The sequence below is a fragment of the Gobio gobio genome, assembly GCF_949357685.1.
Source record: "Gobio gobio genome assembly, chromosome: 17".
NCBI lineage: Eukaryota > Metazoa > Chordata > Actinopteri > Cypriniformes > Gobionidae > Gobio > Gobio gobio.
The window spans coordinates 23,831,582-23,855,254 of NC_137110.1; the positions used below are offsets into that span (position 1 = coordinate 23,831,582).

Below are 23,673 nucleotides of genomic sequence, written 5' to 3' on the forward strand. Positions count from 1 at the left end.
GCTGAAACAATTCATTTATTTAGTCATTAGTGCACATTTCTAGACAAAAAACAAACAAAAGAATAACTGTACAACACTTGGTTTTATTAGAAGATTACAACTTTTCTCCATTTTATAAAATATTTAAAGCAAGAAGGAATGTTGAAACAGGTTGATGAAAATGATTGCTCTATCTACGACTATATGCAGTAACATTCAAACTGTGAAACATTCATCATCATTTTAAAATCAATACCCAAGTTCCTTTTATTGTTTATGCACTTGTTAATTTGAGTCCTCAGAGACTAAGAAGCTTATGGCTTTTGTCCAGTACAGAATCGCAAGCATCAGACATGAAGATCACACCAGCGCTGAAAGGTCTCTTGCCATGGGCATACCAATAGAAAATCATTTTAAAGGCCGACCCATCTTCAGAGGTTGTGACGTCTCATGATGCACTGAGGATGGATGTTGCAAATGAAAAAGAAGGGGAAATTATTTAAATAAATGTTGAATAATTAAATATAAATTACAATTGTATAAAATAAAATAAAAATACTTAGTATGAAATATCTAATCCTTAAACTAAGCGTTCTATTAGTTAAACACAACCAGACAAAAGTTTAGAATAATTAAGATTTTTAAATGTTTTTCAAAGAAGTCTCTAATGCTCACTTAAGCTGGATTTATTTAATCAAAAATACAGTAAAAACAGTAATATTAATATTATTACACAAAAATATTAAGCAGCACAACTGTTTTCAACATTGATAATAATAAGAAATATTACTGATAAATCCCTATGGGTCAATTAAGATTGCTGTATAGAGACCTGAGAATCATTTTCTCTGAGAATATTTCAACAATTGATTGATTGATTGATTGATTGATTTTATTTCTGGATCAAACCGGTACAAAAAGAAAGAAACAGTAATCCAAAAGGATAACATGCTAAAGTAAAAATACTTATTTCCAGCATGGTCCTTGGTGTTACACACTGTAAAACAATAAACAGAAACAATCATGTGGTGTGTTTTCTTTCAGCGGTTTAGAATTGGAATTAACTATCTCAGATTTGTGAATTAATCTAATACGGGTTTGCAAAAACCTCTGAAATCGTTCGCGATTCTGTTTGATTAGGACAGTTCATGCACACGTCGAATTATTTGCAGTAGTTTCTCACACCAAAATAGTAACATGATATTTTATAAGACAGAAAACAAAAAGAGCGCTGGATGAGGTAGATATTTACCTACAATCCATTGTAGGAAAAAAAAACTTGCAAAAGTCTTCTATTGCTTATCAATGACAATTATAGCTTTTTAACAACTCTATACTTTAGGCAAAGAAAATGTATATCAAAAACTGTATTTAAAAAAAAATAAAAATAAATAAGAACCTACTTTTTTCTTTTTATGGGGTCCTGTACCCCAGTACTGATGCAAGGCTTGAAACACCTCTGGTTTGTACTGTATTTTCAATCAAATAAATGCAGCTTTGGTAAGCATAAGAGACTTCTTTCAAAAACATTATAAATAGTGTAATAAGGATATTTTTTGAGCCTAATGGCTTGGGTAAGCTTCGATTATAATCACTGGAGCTGTCTACATGCAACCACCTTGAAATTTCGCTGTCAGTTGACAGATGCGATTGAGAGCCCTAGTCTACAGTCTTCCGCAAGGAAGGAATGGGGATCATTTAGTTATCATACCATCTTTGGGTTGGCCTGGTCTGGTTTGTGGTCGTATCTTGGATGGGAGCTCTGAGCTGTCTCTGTAGTCTCTGGGCTTTGGTTGAAGCTCTTGTGGCTGACCAGAGCGAGACTTCACAGGCACCGGAGGTCTGTTAGGCCCAATCATGCCCCCTTCAGAGCGAGAAGGCACCACGGGCTTCTTGGTGATGCTCTGGGGTTGTAGACCGCTGCTCATGCTGCTTGCGGCTGATGATGACTGAGGTTTGGTTTCAGAACAGGTGAAGGAGCGATAGCGAGGGGTCGGAACAGGGGGCTGACGTTCGGCATCAAGGTCTGTTTTGGGAAAGGAGAAATGAGGATCTAGAGGAGAGAGATGGTCTTTCCCCCCTCGTGATCCAGTCATTGAGCCATAAAGGGGATTGTCAAACATCTCTGGAGGTTGCCCATCCTCAGATCTGTAACCAAAAACAAACGTGCAAAATGTAATTTAGTAAATTCATCTGGAATCACTTTAATAGATGCAAACTGTCAAGTGTTTGTTTGTACGCAGTTTTTTGTTTTGGTAATCAAAAATAGTATTTTAATTATAGTCTCAGTAACAGAGAAAAATTTCAGACATTTTTTTTATAAATATTCATTTAAATGTATCAAAAATATTAGGAACGCACCATAATCAAAGTGATCTTTTTCTTTATGATGGCTGACATCCAATAAATGGCAGATGTTAAAATTCTAGATTCCTGTTATTATTGTTTAAATACTAAAAGTGATTTAAGGGAACACAACATGCCATAATATACAATATGAAAAATGTATTAATTCTGAGATTTGCTAAAGATTACATGTACCGTGTTATTAAACCATAGTGATTAACTTTGAGTGTTACATGACAGCAAAAGCGGTCTAAAAGTAAAAAAGGACAAATTATCATGCACAATAAGTATCCAACATCGACTGACGCTCATAAATTAAAAACTCTCTAATTTGGCAGATAACCTTTGTTATATTTGACTAAATCAAAGACCTTTGATGATGACATGACGGATATATTGATGAGATAACAGTGATAAAAATGTCAAAATATACTTACATAGGGTTTGATGTCTTTGTAGTTGGGCTGGATGTAGCATGGTCATAACTAGTCTTTTTTGGGGAGAGATTGCCATGCGTCATGTCCTTAGATGAATGTCCAGAGGATGGCCCTGTTCTTGGGGATATAATGTTGCCGGAGCCCCTGTCTGCCTGGTTATTGCTCTTGTAGCCAACACCCATATAACTGGGGTTAGTTATATCAGTGGTGAGGAATGAAGAAGATCTGTCAAAGAATGTCAAAAGTTATTTATCTGTACAAACATAACCGCATCTAATCTTTGTGAAGAATGTCAAAGTGAATTAGAAAATATAACGTGTCATTTTGATCGAAAACATAATAAAAGAATAACCAAACACTTTGGATATAAGCATCTGCTAAATGAATAAATGTAAATAGCAAAGAGGGAAATGGTAATATTTACATTTTGGTATTATCTCCTGATTTGCCTTTACCAGCTCCTGGGTCATCTCCGACTTTAATGAAATCTGGAATAAAGAAACATAATTTTAAGGAATGGAACATAGCCAGCAAGGAAAACATTACATTATTCTGGACTGGTTGTATCAGGCCTTGCTGTACAGAAAAACATTGTGCACTCACCATACAGCTTCTCTGCCTGTTTTCCTTCCGATTTGGGGAGTTGAACGCCACCTGTTAGAAGGCCTGTGTACTCCCCATGATGGGTGAGTTTGATAGAGAACTCAGTGTAAGAGCTTTCAGCAGAACGCAGAGCAACACAGCCCTCACCTACAGACAGAGAGCAGCGTGATTGTGTTTACATGCATACGAATATTCCAATACTAATCAGAATATGGTCTTACTCTGATTATTTAACATATGCTATAACCAGATAAAGTCAATATTCCACGTAAACACCTTATTCGGAATATTCACCATGGCTGAACAATCTTTTTAACATTGAACATTTATTCAGTTTATTTGGAATATTCCGATTTCATGTTTACAGGAATATTTCAATAGTTGTGGTGCACGTTAAACACAGTTTTCCTAATAAACTATGAGCCTTAAAATGTTTTCTTTAATCAGAAAATGATGTGCTTGCAAACAGCTAAAAGTACGGGCATGCGTGTGCTAGTAAACTTTCACACATTTTAGGTAACCTTACCATATGACTCATCACAATCTGTAGATTTAACGCAAATGAGGATGTGCTGATCAAGGAGGTATTCTGGGTCTGCGATGATGGGCGTGAGCTGCAAAGTGATTTCACAAAGATAATGTAAACGTGATAGCTGAGCTTTCAATATATGTATATTTCTCAAATAGAGTTCTTACCTCAACTTGTCCCCCAAATCGTACTTTTATTGAGCCCTCTGTGTTCTCTTGGTTTTCTCCTTCAGGACTCTTCACAAACCCTAGAAAATCAATTGGAAGTATTTAACTTCATTTTTCTCTTTTTGCAGTAGCTTATGCGTTCTTACAAAGAAAAAAATGATTTGTGATAATTTAAGAATGTGTAATGGATATAGCTACTCACTCTCCAAGCAGCTTGAGTGATACTCAATGAAGAACTTGGTCTTTGATTTAGTCAAAAGAACAGCCACACAGTTCATGATCTTTATAGCACCCTGAGCATCTGTTGACAGATCTGTAAAAAGCAAAATATTTAATAATTAGTGCATCAGTACAATGCACAAGACAGCTGGCCAGGATGCAACGTTTCTCTATTTAAAAGGGATTGTTGCCATAGTGAAATATTTACATCATACCATTTTTTGAGACAAACTGAGAAGTCACACCAACATCAAATGTGGCAAATACAGGGGAATGGTCACTTGTCATGATATCATTGGTGCATCCTAAAAAAAATCAAAAAGTAATATTGGTTAATGAAATGTTGTCTTTCATCGGCATTGACCTTTTTATACAACTTAAAAATTTTATAAATTTTTTTATGAACTAACCATATGAGTTGCAAACCACATGCACCATAGGGTAGGACTTCCGAAGCACACGATCACACCATGAAGGCAAATTGTATTTTGTCTGTTTGTGAGATAAAATATTTATGTCAAGAGGATTTTCATCATTAAATTCCATTTTATAATATATATGCTCTATGGGGATGGTTGTTCAGATGCATGGTGGCTTTCACGCTATACCCCTGTGGCTTTGGCTTTAGTGTAGGCATATCTCTCCCGTGTGTCTCTCTCAAAACGATACGTGGGGGCAAATGTAATCTCCTCCTCCACTGTAAAGTAAAACATATGAATGGAATGGTATCTGATACTAAGCCAGCTTCTTCCTCAACAAATTTGGCATAATATACCTCTGTGATATATATATACCATACATATGTATACAACAGTGCAAACCTTTGGGGTCAGCAGGATTTTTTATGGATAAAAATGTATACCTGTATTGATTAAGTATGCATTAAATTGATCAAAAGAGATAGTAAAGACATTTCAAACATTTTTTTGAACAATATATTTATCAAAGAAAATGTATAATTGTATCCACTAAAGAATATTAATCAGCACAACTTTTTTTTTTTCATTGATAATAATAAGAAATGTTTCTTGGGCATTAAAATCAGCATATTAGAATTATTTCTGAAAGATCATGTGACACTGAAGACTGAAGTAATGATGCTGAAAATTCAGTTTTGCCATAATAGAAATAAATAACATTTTAAAAATAATAGAATTGAAAACTTAAAAAAAAAAAATAATAATATTTCAATGATTTTTTTGGTAAATAAAAGCAGCCTTTGTGAGCATGAGATACCTTTAGCAAAAACATCTTACCAACCCCAAACTTTTGAACAGTAGTGTTTGTGTTTCTTCTAAATTTAGCTCATAGTACCTTATATAGTATTTTGATGTTAGTAGGCTACACATAATGATAATGCAAAAATGATCATACAAACTATCAAAAGAAAATCCTAAAACCCCTGGTTTGGATTAAAGTTAGTAAACCTCCAGTTATTAGCATGATGTCTTCAATTTCTAAATGATTCAAAGTTGATGTGTGCGATTTTTTTTAAATTAAATTACTCTCATATCCCATCCCATCTGTGAGAGAAACTATAAGTGAGCCATTAACAGGTGAACATGTAAACACCTGTTTATAATTTCAACATTGCTCTATTTGTAACTAAAGGTGTTGGGTCTAGGGATGGGCATTGAGTAACTTTGTAGTTGAGTAATGAGTTTGTCAAAAAAATTTATTGGTAATTGAAAATAAAAGTTAAATTATGCACACATGCTACATCACCAATACTACTTTCAAAATAATAACAACATAACTAAACAATATTTTATCTATAACAATATTTTTTTTTACAAGTTCCTATTCTATGGGCACAAAAAGCTTGTATGTTGTGGTCAGAACTGATTCTGTGTATCTGCAGTGAGTTTAGGTTAATGAAAGAGAGGTGAGTTCTCACCGTATTCTAAGAAGACCTTTTTATCTTCCCTCTCTATGCTCAGCTGATCTCTGGACAGCAGTTCCTGATAGTGCTGCTGTTTGATCTTCATCACAATGTTCTCAGCTTCCTGCAAAGAGCAAACAACTTTGCAAAAGTTCTGTCTTTTCCTGTCAGTCGATGTCAGGAACGGCAATACGTCACAGCTCTTGTCTTAATAGAGGAACTGCCTTTTCTGAATACAAGCAAGCTCTCTAAACCACAAAGGCAGTTCATGCCTCAAAGTATCATAATGTGGGTGACTGATGCATAATTTGTCTGTAGACACTTTTTTTTATCAACATACACTGTAAAAAAATCCAACTCACAAAAATTTTGACTAATAATAATGTTTTAGTTAACTGGACAATTCAATGCAAAAAAGTTGGCTTAACTGGTCAAAATAAGTTGGTTCAACAATTGTTGGACCAACCTAGTATTGTAAATTCGATTTGTAAATGCAAGTTAACACGCATACAAGTTGCAACAAGTTAACAATGCATTCTGGGTGCATCATGCAAAACTCATCCATGGCTCCCAGAATGCATTGCGGTATGAATGTCACCATTGTTGAGATTCATAGGCTGATTCTTGATGTCTGTGTGAGAAAATCTCATAGGAGGTCAAAGTGCTTAGTGTACAATCAGTTTTAAACCTTAATCAACTATTTTGATTAAAACCATGTTTGATCTTTTCTAGAATCACAATAAAAAAAAAAGCTGATAGTATATTGTATATTCATTTTAAAATGTATAAAAATGTCTGATCATGGTTCTACGGTGTGAAGTCTCTCACTTTACATGAACTCATAAATTATACATTCACAGTAATTATAAAATAAAAAATAATAAACTTCACACGTAGCCATCTGCTATATATACAATTAAAATTACTTAATTTTGCAATAAAATGTTGTAAAATTACTGTTATCAGACAGAAAATAAAAAGTAGTTTCTGATATGAACCACTTATTTTCTTGTGTTTGCATTTGACATGCATTAATAATAGAGTATACTTTAAAACCCTACACTGTAAAAAGTAAAACTGCTCCAGTTAAAATCAACTTAAATATTTTTGTTAATCTAATGAGTACCAGGTAATATTTTGAACTTAAAACTTCTTGTCTAGACAACCAAACAAAAAAAAAAAGTTGAGCCAATTTGAAAAAATAAGGCAACCTATCGCCCTGAACTTTTTAAGTTAACTCAACTAATTTATAGTTCTAAACCTCAACACACTCATGTCAACACAAATCTCAAACGACTGTAATTCAGTAAAAATACGAATTCTGAAACATATGACAGCTAAATAACAGTGACAACAACAACAGCAGCATAAATCAAGCCGGTTAACGGTACACTGTGTAGTATTTATGAGGATCTATTGACAGAAATGCAATATTATATACATAACTATGTAATAACTATACTTTACATAATGAACCATTATGTTTTTATTACCTTAGAATGAGCCATTTCTATCTACATACACCACAGGTCCCCTTAGAGTGAAGTCCCTATTTTGATCCGCCATGTTTCAACAGTAGCCCTAAACTGCTCTACAGAGCGCTAGCTACTCTCTGCTGTCTCAGACGACAACATCTTTGTCCTGTGTCGGCCAAGGAGGGGTGAACGGTGGGCAATTCGCAAGCTCACCGCTAGAAGGTGCAAAAATGTACACAGTGCACCTTTAATACAAAGCAATAAAATAATCATAATTTTCTCAAGCTGCAATGCATGCAAGGAACTGGTACAACATTGTTGAATGTAAAAATGTTCATTCAAAAAACTCAATTTGTAAAGTTGGGACAACATTTGGACAAATGTGTGAGAATCTAAGTAAGAACTTTTGTTAGAAACATTTTCTTCGAACAAATGTGAAAATAGCTTGAACAAAGATTATTTGGGATGAGTCGGTTTATTATCTTGAGTGAACTAAACAAGAATGTTCATAACAGGTTGCAAATAAAAGTTGTTTTCTTGACCTTACTTAGATTCTCAAGTATTTGTCCAAAACTTGTCTAAATGTTGTCTCAACTATCTAAATTGAGTTATCTGAACAAACTATTTTACATTCAACAATGTTGTGCCAGTTGTCAGCATGCATTGAAAAAATCATGTGGTAGCTATTATATAAAAATTATTATTGCTTTGCATTAACCGGCTTGATTTATGCTGTTGCTGTTGTTTGTCACTGTTATTTAGCTGTCATATGGGTCAGAGTTCATATTTTGACTGAATTACAATTGTTGATCGTCACCATGTTTGAGATCTGTCTGCTGAGGTAAATGCGCTTTTCGTTGCCCGGGTGAAATGGGTAAATTGTGTGCCTCTAGTTGTAAGAGGCAAATGATGTTCATGTTGTGTAGCTAACTTTTAAAATAAAACATGGAGATGAAAAAACAAGGATTGTAGCTGCTTGCATTGCCTTGACAAGAAGTTTTAAATTCAAAAGACTACCTGCGAACAAAGGTTTTTAAGCTGATTTTAACCGGAGCAAATTATTTGAGCGAAAAAATTTAGTGTGATAGGTTGCCTTATTATTTTCAGTTAGCTGAACTTTTTTTTTTCCTTTGGCTGTAATTTTTTTAAATGTAAGTCATCTTTATGTACAGTTAGTCACCCCAGTTGCAAAACAAGTTATCAAGTTCAAGTTATCTTTTTGAAATTACGGGCCAGATTTACTAACAGCTTACACCAACGCAAACCCTCTTTTGGCATTAAAAATCTACCGTCAAGAATTACTAAAGACACGCAGTGAAGAATTTGCGCTGAAAAGGCATGGACATGGTTATTTTCCCGTCTGACCATATTGCATATGCATTTGTAGGAGTTTCATTTTCATACGCAAAATGTATGGGAGGAGAGTATTTAAATGAATCATGCGAGGTGATTTACAAAGGTTTGCGCTCGTCAATTTACTGGTGTTTGCGCCAATATTTACTGCCCAAAAAAGCATGTCTTAAACCAGACGCTAACTGATTGTGTTTGTCAATATGGAAATAATCCGGCTGCATCTGTGTTCTTTAATTTGACCCTACCTGTGATGGCAACTCAACCCTATAATTCAGATCCCCCAGCCAGAAGAGATGTGTGAAGCGATGTGTGATGTCAAAAGGATTAAGTTTCTTATCTCCCAGATTCAGAAAACGCAGAATACTGATGTAGTTCTGGTTTCGTCTAAAAAAGGTACAGTAATCGAGTTACAAAATGTAATATCATTTATTATTCATGTGTATTTTATGTCAATGTCTCATTTGTCTCACAGGCATATTTTTGGGTTGTGGCTTACCTCAGTTTCTTTTCACTTCCTGAGGTCAGGTGACTGTTGACAAACCCAAAGGAGGTTCTATTAAACATAAAAGACACCCCCACTGCTCCTTTATTCCCTTTAAACACACATATACACACATAATTAGCTTTTCACATACAACAAAGTAATATATACAGCTTGCTTTACATTTCCTATTCTATTTATTTTGGGAAAAAAGCTATAAACAAACCCAGAGCATTAGCTATGCCGGTCTTAACACTATCAGAGAAGACGTGAGAGAAGCGGTTCTCATGTTCCGGCTTGGCTAGAACCACAATTCGTATACTCCACAGTGTCTGAGTGGCTATCTGTTAAAAACCAAACATACAGTTGTCATCATTTAGCTTATATGATAGGTCATTTAACACATTCATACACATCAGGAGTCATAACATAGATAGCATGTCATTATTGCATATAGAATATAGAATGAGCTGACATAATATGCAAACCACATAAGGCACCCCAAGCCTTCTTGTTGGGTTTTGTGTCACTTACTTGTTTGAAGCTAATGTTGGTTATATCCCTAAGGGCTCCCCTAAGGGTTTCTATCCACTCCTTCTCTCCCAATGGGTCCTCCTGTGTCCCAATTACATAGATATCATGTGGGATTTGATTGGCTGTGTCATCATGGGTTTTTCCCTGACCCTTTGACTGCAACCAGGAAGTGATGTTTTGTGGTGGATTTGCATTTCCTGAATGGACAGAACATGTTCACTTCATCTCTAGTTAGTGTACATTTAATTGCTTATACCAAAAAAATTGTACTTACAGATAATATTATATTATTGTAACCAATAGCCACTCATGGAAGCTGCACTTAAAAAGAGCACACTTTCATGACTGTGTAACTAATGTCAAATTAAAAGTTTTACTTTGAAGTACATTTTAAATCATTGTGTTTTAATACTTTTGTCATGCTTTTAAAAAAGTACACTTACTTTGATGTCTTGACAAACATATTAAAGCACAAATACCTTATTGTAATTTGAACTGTGGTGTTATTTGATATTACATTTAAAGTTAAAGCTGCACTATGTAACTTTTCCGTCCACTAGAGGTCGCCTATACTAAAACAAAGGTGTAGTTTGATGACGCCAAGTTTGAGCAAGGATTCATGGGAGATGTCGTCTTCACCTCACAGCGGTGGAAAAGAATCGGGATAGGACTCGGGCAGAAATCATGTTCATGGATGAGATTATTAACGTTACTATAGTATGAAGCAGAGCAGGTCCGAGTGTTGTGGACCAGAGGAAGGCCGCAGGAGCGATTGTTAATAAGAAGAGCGGAACACACGCCTTGCGAGTAGCGGTACTTTTATTATGGCATAGTCGCCGGCGGGACTTTTATTATGCCACAGTCGCTGGGGCCATTTCCGCTATTTCCGGTCATGAGTATGAGGTAACGCAGCTCTGTTTATCATATTAGATACATCTTAGTGTGTTGAAAATGATGTTATGAAGTTACTCTGTGCGTTCGCTCGGTGGCTGCTATGACACTTGTTGCACACTGCAGTGAGAGTAAAGCGTTTCTGCAAAATAAAACCGCAAACCGAGTAACACAGATATGACGGAATTGACAGGCGACTCCCTCACACGTCCCTGCTATTTGGGTAAAATAGCAATAATAATTAATAGTTCCTTGGGTAAAATTGTGTAATAATTCTCACGATTTACAAACAGTTGGAAACATTTAGGATATTGTAATTACTCAACTGAACAAAATATATAACACTAGCCTAGTGGTTTTTGGATATTTTACTGAAAAAAATTACATAGTGCACCTTTAATATTTTTAAAATGTAGGCTAGTAAATTGCAACTTTGCAAATGTGTAATTATATACATGATATGACATAAAAAATGACATAGAAATTACTTTTTTTTTAATGATTTACCATGAATGCATATCAGTACATTTGTCAGTACACTTTAGCCATATTTCAAAGATAATAGAATTATGAAATTACATATAAAAATGTACGGAAGTCCTTGAAAGTTTGTAAAGAAAAAACTTAACTAATTGCAATTCTTATACATTTTAACCATTATACATTTTCATTTAACTGTAAATGACATGCCACTGAGTGTTCGAAAGCACCACATTCAGTTCACGCTTAAGTATATTCTTTTAAAGTATATTATTTCCGTGATAAGTTCTCTTAAAAAAATATGCTAAAGTGAACTTGTTTTTTCATAAGTAAGCTAGTGAGATTATAAAAAAAAAACAGTGAACAGCACTTATATCACAATATTTTGTGCTTCAGCTCCAAAAATATCTAAATTCAGGAGACCTTGAGAAGCTTTTTGGACTAAATAAATTGAAATATATACTAAATGCTAATAGGCTACAGTAAATGTATCTTACCCATGTTCCAGGTGCCAACAAAGATGGTGATCATATCCGGCTCAGGTTTTCCTGAGTGCTTGTTCTTCATCTGCTGTAGAAGCTGGCAGAAGCCTTCTCTTTTCTGAAAATGTGTTTTGAGATACACATTTACACACAGGATCCCATTAAAAACACACACAAAAAGATGAAATCTGTATATTATTTTTCATTTATGTGACTGCCCTCCAAACAAATGTTCATCGCTACAGTAACACAGTGGGATTTTTACCTTTGTGTCATCAAATACAAAGTCTTTGCGCTGTGTTTTTTCCTTCTCTGTCTCTACCACCAATGCTAGTCTGTTATGCATCTTCTGTGACTTCACCAACTGCAAGACTGAAAATTAAGAATTTGGCATGTTCCCATTATTTACTGGTAATTTTTGTTTACACGGAATTCTGAGCTGAAATATTTAGTACAAGGACAGAACTGTATATTTGCAATTTCTTTTACATAAGAAAATAAGTTGAAGTAAGCAGGATAATGCATATTATCACAACCCTTCAGGATGAAGACTGCTTCACGCTTTGTGTCCTGATCATCCTATCAATGTTTATTTTGCTGACTTGTCAATATTGAAACACTGTCGTCACATTCAAATGTATGTGGTTATGTAAGTGATGAAGTGGTTCAGCATACTTTTATTGTGCACAAAATATTTATCCTCAGGTCCATCTTTGGACTTCTTGAAGTAAACCTTCCCACCTTCCACATCTACTTTAAGGTACATTTTGTTTGAAATACCAAGGGAGTCGCATTTAACCTGTTAACACAGAAAAGGACAATAAAGTCAAATCAAATTCAGCATTTCAAAAATCGTTACAAAGGTTCTCTATGATGGCTGTGTGCAGAGGCAAATGTCATCACCTATAGCCACACTGGCAAACATAACACTAATTTGCATGTGGTTTTGGAGTGCAGAGCCGACGCAATGAAAACGTCAATACTTTCATTATCATGACATCATTACAAGCAGGAAGAAGGTTAAGAAGATTACAGGTCACCATGACTTTCACTTCGGCTATATATAGCAATCAAACAACATTAATTTATAGTATACTTGTACTAATATACTAAGTAATTGAATCCTTTATTTGAATAAAATAGGTAACACTTTACCATGAACTAACAATAAAGAAACATAGTTAATACAAATTTTCATGTTCAGTGCACAGTGATATATTAACTAACATTAATAGATACAAATTTTGGTAGCACTTTATTTTACAGTCCTGTTCCCAATGTACATACTATGTACTTATTATAATTACAATAACTGGGTAATAACTAGGTACTAACCCTAACCCTAACCTTACCTTATAGTTACCTTATAGTGCCAGTACTTTCTTACACTGTAACGAAAGTGCACACACTGTAAAATAAGTGCAACCCAACTTTTGATCTTAAAAATGTCTTAATAAACGTTGAGGTTAATATTAACTAAGATGAATAAATACTGCAGAAGTATTGTTCTTGTTAACTAATGTAGTTACCATTATTGTTAAATAATGTTAAGTGTTACCAAAAAAGTAGTATCTCATTTCTTACTTCGAACATCACAGGAGGAATAAGTGACTTTCTGTGCCCTCCATCATATCCAACAAATTCAAACACAGCATTCTTGGTCTGTAAATAAGAGTGGATGTTAGTCTACAATAAAGTTCCCAATAAGAATTTTATTTCTATGTTTGCTGTCATCCATAAATAAAGAACAGAGCTACCTTGTCTTCTAATGAATATATAAGCTTAGTCAGTTGCTCCAATTTGAAAGCCACAGACTGATTTGCATCTCCAGAAAGCTGGAAAAGAGTAAAATCAACAGATGAAAGATTAGAAATGTGTGTGTGTGTGTGTGTGTGTGTGTGTGTGTGTGTGTGTGTGTGTGTGTGTGTGTGTGTGTGTGTGTGTGTGTGTGTGTGTGTGTGTGTGTGTGTGTGTGTGTGTGTGTGTGGTGTGTGTATATATAAACTCAACACCACTTTCCTTTCTTTCTTTTTTTTTTGGTACATATTATTGTCATTTCTCATTTCTTTACTTGTCTGTAGGGGAAACAGCAAAGTGTTGCAACACATCTTTGGTTCTAACATCTGTAACAGTGGGTTATTGCACATTTTGTCTCAAGATTGATTGTAATATTTTAATATTTATCTGCTACAAATAAAAGCCACTTTGAAATCTACTATTTAACCCCTAAATTATGTCAATTATGTAAGTCATTTACAATGGGTACTGTTGTTACAAGCGATCCCAATACCGGAGTTTAAAATGTTGTGCATGAAATGAATTTTCAAATTTTCATACATTAAATTACTTTATTTTATTTTATTATTAACACAGAGAGGCTTACACAGCTCCTGTTGTCACCTCAGGAGGGTGGTGGACATTTAAAATCAGGAACAACACTTCTTGGTTTAATCAAGGACGTAACCATGTCTTGAACATTGTAAATTAAATAAAAAAAGGATTAAAAGATATTTAAGGGTATAAGGAAGAAGTAAAAGAAGTTCTAGGTCTAATTGTAGCCTATATAGTTGTAATCAATTTAAAATATATTTCTACTATTTCATTTAAAAATAGGCACACATTCTCTCTTGTATGTCAAATATGTCAAAAATGTAATAACAAAAATGATGAATGACATTTAAATGATGGCATATTTTGAATTTAAAATTGTGAAATTAGCCTATATTTAAAAAATTTGAGTAGTTTGCATCACTGTATGTTACTGTGGGTCGTTAAACATATCCAACAGTTGTCAAATATTAAATGTTTAGCCATTTAGATCTTACCACACACGCACTCTTTCACTGTAAAAACCAAAAGCGTTGCACTGGAATTCACACTCATCTTCAGTAAACATTAAGCCCCGCATTCTTTGCTCTTATTGGCCACCATTTTGACATTGACGAGCACTGTTATACCGCTGAGGCAGACCAGCCTAAAAAAAAATATTTTTAAACTGTCTTCCATCCTAACAACTAACAGGGCGGTGCGTAATGGAAAGCAGCATTAAGAAATAGCCAATATTGGAGGGGACAATTTGGCCATTTCCAATTATTGGGGTGACTTGTCCCCCTCAATGTCCTGGGTTTAATTCATGCTTACTGACCTGAGTCCTTAGTCTCCCAGCTCCAGGAGACAGCGGTTGATCCAAAACTTTCTGCAGTGCCTCAAGACTCGGAAGTGTGCGAGCAATTTCACTACGAGCATGTAGGAATGTCAATTAATGTCAAGTAAATGCACAATAAATAAAAGTGTCAATACAAACATACAAGGGCGATAAGGTTTCAGAATTCACACATTTTTCAGAACAATTGTACCTGTTTAGGTTTTTGCAGATACTCTGTGTGAGCTTTTTAAAGTGGGGTAGAGTCGGGTTCCCGTTCTGCACCTGTTCTGCATCCAGGCACACAGATGTGCGAAAATACTCCTGAATGGACTTCTGATGGTCCTCTGATATACTGGATATTGAACATCAGAATCATTAGCACACAAAGCTACTCAGTACAATGACAGACAAGATAGGATTCAATTATAATGTACTTAACAAGAAATTGAACTGATCCACGTAAGACAGATAAATCTTGCAATATTAAATTGTACTAAATAAATTTTACTTTGATATGTCGACTTGCTGCAAACGCTGGAAATAGGTGTCTGACATGGTGGGACGGACAAGCTCTGTTCCCCTATCCGTTCCTCTGGACGAATCACTGTGGCAATCTTTACTTTCACTACTTGAGATATTCCTGGGTGGCAACTGAGGTGGCAAACTAGGTTGTTCTGTGGAAATGGAGAACCAATGCCATTAATTTCAAAGCTTACATTTACTGTCACATAGTTCCCAAAAGTACAGTGGGGTCAAATTGTCAGAGACCACATTGAGAATAATGATGGAAAAGGGGAAAAAAACTTAATTAATTCTTTAATCCAGTGATTCCCAAACCTTTTCTGCCCCCCTTTTGTAGAGAAAAATATTTTTAAGCCTACATGCACCCACATAAAGGCACTCTCAGACATGACCTTGCTTGCAAAATCCTATGGGATTTTGGTGGTAGCAGATGAACATCCACACCCAGTAAGAAGCGATGCATTGTGTAAGAAAAATTTCCATATTTAACAATTATGAAATAAAAGTTATGAAATAAAATATCTAGCTTCCACCAGACCTCTTTCCATATTCAACTTACGGAAAAAGCATAACTGGCGTGGTGTATGTCGGACATAGCGTCAGTGTTTTGAACTGGGAGAAGCGTTACACTTTCTTCCGAGTTTTAAATATTGATATTTTCTAACACAACCGCATTGGTTCGCTTCAGAAGGCCTTTGTTAAAGAATAAGGGACACTCAAAATATTTGTACTGTACCACACAGTGTATGTCATTTCAGTATCTGCAGTTAAGTGTGTGTGTATAAAAGGTTCTCAGACAAACACATTTGGGTCATTCCGTGTCAAAATCAACCAAATTTCAGAAATTTTCCCGGATTTTGTTTCTGAAGAAAAACAAACATAAATGAAGAAAAAAAAGACAAAATATTAAATGTGATGGATGTATATTTACTGAGTAATTCAATATTTTGTAGTGGGGATCAGAATGACAAATTTCACAGGGGTGTAAAATGACTTTAGAAAGATGGCAGCATAATTATTTTATTTTTACACTTTATTGACTTTATTTGTTGGCATATAATGCAATCTTTGTTGCATTATATGCCAACGGTGACAGGTCAAAAAATGGGGGAAAAGCACATGTTTTTTGATCAAAGTTTGCACCCCTGTAACTCATTTGAAGATAACTTAATAGATTCTAATTCTTAAAACACTTTTTACTTTTGGTTTCTTAATTTTAAAGGCTCAATAATTTCCAGAGATATAGGGATCTCAATGTGGCTCCATCTCCATGAGTAAATTGGTAGACATTTTCAATGGTCACACATTTTCAGAATAACAAATAATGTAAAAAAATAAAAAATAATGTAAATAATGTATCTCTTTTTTTTCTTCTATCAACACAATTGAAAATTCCCGTCTGCCACCATATTTTCCCCATATTGTGCCTGTTACTCTAAAATTATTCAATATATCTCAATATCCTTCTATATTCTCATTCGTAATAAACCTTTCTTTAGTAACCTTTATTTTAAAGGCCCTATATGGTTCAGCCCCATAGATATAATATGGCTCCATGCACAAATGATTTAATATTTATTTTCTACACCAATGGATATTAAATATCATCAACCTCTATTGAAAATGATAAACTTAAAAGGGATTTTTTTTTTGTCAGGAAGATGCATACTATGGCATACAATTTTAAAGCATAATTTCTGAACGTCTTTGAAATATCAGCCAATAAAACACATTTTGAACTAAATGTTGTTGCAACCATATGAATAAAGGAAAATGCAAATTTTCCACTTAAAGAAAACTGAGAGGATTGCTTTTGGTGCTTGGGACTTCATTGGTTATTTTGTGTTTGAATAATGAGGTTAAGAATACACTAAGTTACTTAAATATAAAACAATGTTCTCAATTTAACAATATTAACTTACAATAGTTAAAGACGACTTCCCTTTTTGATCACATCTTCCCTCAGGGAGAGTTCATGTTTTCGAGCATGGCTGAATGTTAACAATAAACGTAGTTTGCATCCGCCAAAACTGATAAGCCGAAATCAAAACGCGAACAGTAGTGAATTGAAAGGGATTTGCGTTTAGCGCGAGCCACTCATAGGATTCTGCTGGGTCTTAAAGCCTTCCACGAACGGCTATGTTCGCAAATCAAAAGAATGAATGTCTCAAAAGAATGATTAATTCTCCATTTAGATCGTATGTCTGAATACGGGACAAACTGCGTTCCGTATGGCCTTCATCCGGAACGCTTCATTAATGCCTTAAATACCGCATTATACGGAACGGTTTTGCAACCGTAAACGTGACAGTATTGGCGGGAATTTATCGTGTCGAGTCACATCAGACAACATCACTGATTATAGCTAATAGGTTCTATAAACTTTTGTCGCGTTCCACCGCTCCGGTTGCGTCTTATGTAGACGTTGCTTTGGTAGCTAGTAGTGACATTCTAAGTAGATTCTGCTTTACATTTACCTGGCACTGGCAGTCCTTTCACAAACTTGTCCATTCTGCTTATTGAGGAACGTTTAGGTCTATATTTTTACATGCCTCCCTGCAATACTCAATCTTGATTGAGTATTTCAGGGAGCCATCTAGTGGTCTGTTATTCCCAGACAACAACCTCTACCACTGATAACATACCGTTCAAGCGGGTACTGTGTGTGTGTCATAAAATATGCCAAATTAATATTTTCTGTTTAATTATTTATGTGGCAAGTAGCTGCATAAAGAAGTTTTACCCTGAATAGGTTTCTTTTGCATAACAATCTGCTGACTGTAGCCTACACTATCCCTTAGCCTGGCTGCACACCCCTTTTTCAAACTCCGGGCCCCCCAGTTTGGGAACCACTGCTTTAATCAAGCTTTTCACTGAAATTGTTGTGCTAATAATATTCTCTGTAATAAAATATAAGAATTTGTAACAAAAATAAAACGAGAAAACTTCAAAACAGAAGCATTTTCTCTAGTGGTTTTGCACTTCAGTTATGTACATTATCATTGTAACAGCAACCATCAATTTGCTTCTGAAACTATGGACAAAGCTTATTGTAATTCACTTACCTGTTTCCTCCTCCGGCTCCTCCTCCTTCTCTTTCTCCTTCTGCACAGCATACTGAAGGTGTGTGACCAGACCCATATTCTCTTTATAATAAGCCTCCACCAGGTCTGGCAGCAAAGTGAAGAACCGAATAGGCACACCCTCTGATGCCTACAAAGCAAAGATTCCAGATGAACAAGAAAGATCTGCTATTCTGAAGACTAGTGTTCAAATGTACAAGATTTATGGCATTTTACGATATTTGCATAAACATGTCCAGCACTCCCAGCAATACTTCCAGTAACTCTCTTAGTTGTTCTTCCTTTGACCAAAACCAATAGCGGTACATTTCATTTCTTCATTTTGCATGGTTTCCTTTAAAAATTGCTCAGTCGGTGCCAAGTATAGCGTCTATAAGCCACTTTTTCCAAGGGACTTTGGAGTATAAGCTCTTAGTCACCTGATTTGACTTACGTCTTGATGCTCAGCAAATGTTTTGACCCAATTGCAATACTGCACTCAAAAAAAAAAAGGTTCTATATGGCACCAAAAATGGTTCTTCGTCGTTATCATAGAGGAACCACTTTTGGTGCTATATAGCACCATATCTTAACACGTTCTGTATATGATAGCGGTGCTATATAGCACCTTAGTCAAAGAACCTCTGAAGAACCACTGAAGTACCAAAATTGAAAAGGTTCCCCTATGATTACGAGCCAAGAACCATTTTTGGTGCCAAATAGAACCCTTTTTTTTTTTAGAGTGATACAAAGAACAAATTCTAGCCCAAAAAATGTATTTAAAACTAATGATATTTATTTTATTCGGTATGTGATGTGGAAAAGCACACCGTATTCAGAAAAAATTTGCACATATAGGCCTACTGTATACTTTGTCCTCCATCAACCAACCAAAATGTTAGATCAAATGTATAGCCCCTTATTTGAAAATGATACAGTCTTTATACTTTTGGCTATGGAGAAACTTAAGGAAAATGGCAGCATTTTAGCATTGCGCACAAAATCATCTCAGCACGTCATGAATCTTAGCATGGCCAATCACAAGATGTCCGACTGGCAATAGGAAACAAGCGTAATCTTTGCATAAAAAACCTCCCACACGCTCAATGGTTTAAGGTCAGCTCAAACTATGAATTTCAATAGAATTTTGCAAATCTAATTAAATTATATGACAAGAACATTTTTTTTTTTACTTTCCATTCAAGGCGGGGTGCAAGAGGAACCCTGTGGCTTGCTTAACACCCACGCTGATGGATAATTTAAAACTGAGGCTGTGCTGCAACGCAGGCTTGAAAGAGGAAGAACTGTGGTAGAGAGACATTGAAGGGCATTGTACAACAGTTTTTGGTTTGGCCCCGTCCCTTGAGTGCAGGTTACTTCGAAATGTAACGCCAAGAGAGAACAATGCAAATTATAATCAAAGGTCACCAGATATGCTTTCATTATTTTGTTTGTCACGAGTTTAAGAGTTTTGTATAGCTCGAATAAAACCACCAATTGGTTTTGCAGCTGCACTGTCACGCTGGTAGACCAATGCTTGCTTTAATGCAAAGGACATAATAGATACTAGCTTGACAGACAAGACATCCACACAACGGTCTCAGAGTCTTCGGCAGCTGAAGAACCAACTGCCACAAGGTCACACATTCATTACCAAGCACAAGATAGTAAATGGCTTGTGGGATGCCAGATGTTCTTTGCAACTAGTCATAAAAACGGACAGTGTTTTGTCAAGTGACCAGCAGACTATATGAGCGCAACACGTAAGTAGCAGAGAATTGAGTATATTTGTCTCTACTTTTTGTAGAGTTTTTTTTTTTTTTTTTTGTCTTTTTGTATTGTTTTTTCACTTGACCACCATTTTAGTGCAACAGGGAAATAAATGGTGTTGTTGACAGTGTGACCAAAGAATCTACGAATTTCTTTGCAATGGAAAGAAATATTGCACAATGAAGCACAAACACTTTTCTTGAGCAAAACATTTAACAGAAAAAGGTTCCAATAGCCACTATATTTAGTAATTAAATAAAATATAGTTCAAAATGGAGACAAAAAGTGTTTTCAGTTGTCAAATTTAAGTAGAACATAGTTAATGTGATGAATTACACTTGTGGTTCACCTGTGAAATTGAGCGGAACAATGGGTAAAAAGTGAAGTTAGTTCCAAGAAAATCTCTAGATGTTTGCAGATGCCACTGTTTGATATTTGTACCCAAGGAACGAGATTTTAAGTGGGATTTACGCGTCCAAAGAGTCCAAATGCGGTCCACCAAAAGCTTTACTTTCACTAAAGCAACATGACAACAACAAAACACCATTCTGGTGACTTTAGAATAATTGACGTCACAAGCAGAAGTGTCTCGGTGCGCATCTCAAAATAGTCCCCCAGCACACGCAACACCTGTCTGTCTTTGCGTGTATGAAAGCAGAGCCACTGCAGGAAGCTTTTAAGCCAAAGAAACCAATGCAAAATATTCTCAACAGAGGTCAGTAATAACTACCATGTACAAACTTGAGGATTTCTTACTTGGACGGATAGTTTTTTGTCCTCATTTGGTAATATCCTGTAGGTATACACACAGTTCTGGTACCTGCAAAAGATTGAGAAGAATAAAACTGCAACATAAATAATGCATGTTAAAACAAATGTCATCTAATATGTCACCATTTAAACAAACAGGGAAACGGGCCATCTTGCTGAAAGCAGCAATAATGGGAAACCCCACTTTCATCAGTCTCAGTCAACACTGTTTGTTAATAATTCACTGTACAAGGAATCATATTGGACTTTTCATTGCATTCACAAAGCGCACTTCAACAGAACCATACATACTGTGCAATTTGCAAGGAAACAGGGAAACTGAGATAAGTTTGCAAACAAACAGGCCCCTGTTTTGTATACTGATTACAACGGTGATATACATTTTAGGAAAGAGTTCATATGGAATTATCGTTTTACCTGGTGGCTAAAAATATGCACCCAAAGTAGGAGGAAGGAAGCCATTTCTGAAATATGTCATTTCAAAACCCGCATGTTTATATATAATAAGGTTGCAGCGCCGGTGCCACAAAACCAAGCATGTTTTATGACAGACTTAATTGTCACCTCTTGCAAATTGTCAAACACACCGCAAATGTCAAAGTTAAACCACATTCCTACTCAAACACACTCAAAACTTTCACGTTAATATTAGTGACAACATGTGTGCCCTTCCACATGAGATCTACAGCAAGCAATACTCACAGAACACAGAGGGCATAAGCTCCCTGTATGGATTCGCTGTCCCGCAGGAGGAAGCTGCCATCCTTGCCTGCTTTGGAGAGGAGGTCCTCTGCTGTAGACCGTGTGATATTGCCATGGTACCATGGCTGGTTGGAAAACATCCTTTCCAAAGACTTCTCCCTTCCTCAGTCTGGAGACACCCAGGTTATTTTGGCCCCGGCAGTATTCAAGAGGATATCAACATGAGGCCGGCTTCAGAGTCTCACGGTCTGTTTCATGGCGTTGTTAGAACTGATAGCCGCTCCTGCTCTGTCTGGCTCTAGGCTCGCTGCTTCTCTCTCTTCCTGTTAGAGGGGCGAAAGCTGCAAAAAGGAAGCTGCCACAAACACAAGGGTGAACTTCCTCATTCTGTGCACACAGAGTTTAAAAACTCAGAGAGAGTGAGCAAGAGAGGAGGCCTGAACAGAAGACTTGTTCACACGTTCACACAGCTCCAACACCTCTTTTTTTAGCGCAAAAGAGATGAAAAAGGTGTAATGTGGTAGTGTAGGAGTTCTCGACAGTGCATTCTTTCATTCAATGGCAATGATTAACCCTGCTAACCAAAACTATGAGGAGGACAACCCATGCATGCATGTGTGTCGACCTAATGGCCATTATGCAAAGTAGAGAAATGTAGATAAACATTTACAGTTTAAAAGGCTCTGAGTTTATCTTTTTGACCAAGCCACTGGTCCTGAAAGGGAAGGGACTTCTTCAGTCATGCATTTGGGTGTTATTTATATCTATCATTTACATTAGATGTACATGGACGGTACAAGAATTTTTAAGTTCATTCAACATGATGTGATGGAGCAAATTCCCTTTTAATGCAGGTGTTGAATGCAGAAATACCTTTAGCGGTACAATAGTTTGTCCTTGTGGCAATACACTTAAAGAGGCATCTTTGCACCTAAGGGTTCATAGTAGTACTGTAAGGACAGGCCTACATATTACTATACTCTAAGGCAGGGGTTTTTAAACTGGGGTCCGGGGACCCCCAGGGGTCCTACAGAAGGTTCTAAGGGGTCCCCTGAAAATTTCAGAGAATAAAAAATGGATAAAGTCTACTTAACATTCTAAGTGTTTAATTTCTAAATGTTTCTCTCCTTTCTTGCTGTATACATACTTTCCAGAATTGTATATTTTTGCTTTGTATCTTTCTTGTAAGTTTTACTCACTATAGTGCCCTTTGTCTTGCTCACTGGGGTTGTAAGGCTGTATTCTTAACACAGTATGTAAGCTACATACATTTACTGGGAAAGTTGCTTATACAAATAATTTTTAATTGAAAAAGTTCTTCTTCAGGTTTATACATCCAACATTAAGTATAGCCAATTTAAATTTGGAAACAATATGTTGTATTTATAATTAATTTATAATGTCACGCTTAATATTTATCTAACAGTTTAAATGTGTTTTCATACATAAAAATATATAGATGGATTTTAGGAAGGGGGTCCCTCATAAAAGGTGTATCATATTTGGGGGTCCTTGGCATCAAAACGTTTCAAAACCCCTGCTCTAAGGTACCAATTGCACCTTTAAGGGGTAGGTAAGGTACAAAGTTGTCAGGCACGTCCCCTGTAATATGCTGTTGTACCCCTAAAGGCACAATATTTGCAAATTTTTTTCTGACTGTGTACAATAAGTCCCTATTTTGATCTAAAGGCCTGTTCACACCGGGACGATTTTCGCGCGCATTTAACGCTGCGTGACTAAACAAAGGGCGCCAATGCAAGTGTGCACACCGACGCGCAAAACGCCAGGCGTAAAAGCGTCATTTTTAAAAAAAACCTCCTCGGGTTCGTTTTTTTATTTTGAC

General features: G+C 35.8%; 1 protein-coding gene across 1 annotated transcript; it reads right to left on the reverse strand.

The window, feature by feature from the left end:
• inpp5d (inositol polyphosphate-5-phosphatase D) lies at positions 1-22,592 on the reverse strand. Its single transcript, XM_079841843.1, has 27 exons — positions 21,831-22,592; positions 21,114-21,177; positions 18,591-18,738; positions 15,512-15,677; positions 15,215-15,355; positions 15,004-15,094; positions 13,616-13,693; positions 13,443-13,520; positions 12,534-12,657; positions 12,124-12,230; positions 11,874-11,976; positions 10,006-10,202; positions 9,698-9,815; positions 9,487-9,583; positions 9,236-9,374; positions 6,178-6,286; positions 4,889-4,977; positions 4,691-4,772; positions 4,496-4,585; positions 4,264-4,374; positions 4,062-4,141; positions 3,892-3,979; positions 3,366-3,512; positions 3,187-3,250; positions 2,763-2,987; positions 1,691-2,127; positions 1-437 (listed from the first exon to the last, which is right to left on the reverse strand). Exons 1-27 carry the CDS (start codon positions 21,968-21,970, stop codon positions 388-390), a joined length of 3,363 nt encoding a protein of 1,120 aa, XP_079697969.1. The 5' UTR covers positions 21,971-22,592; the 3' UTR covers positions 1-387.
• Positions 22,593-23,673: the final 1,081 nt, after the last annotated feature.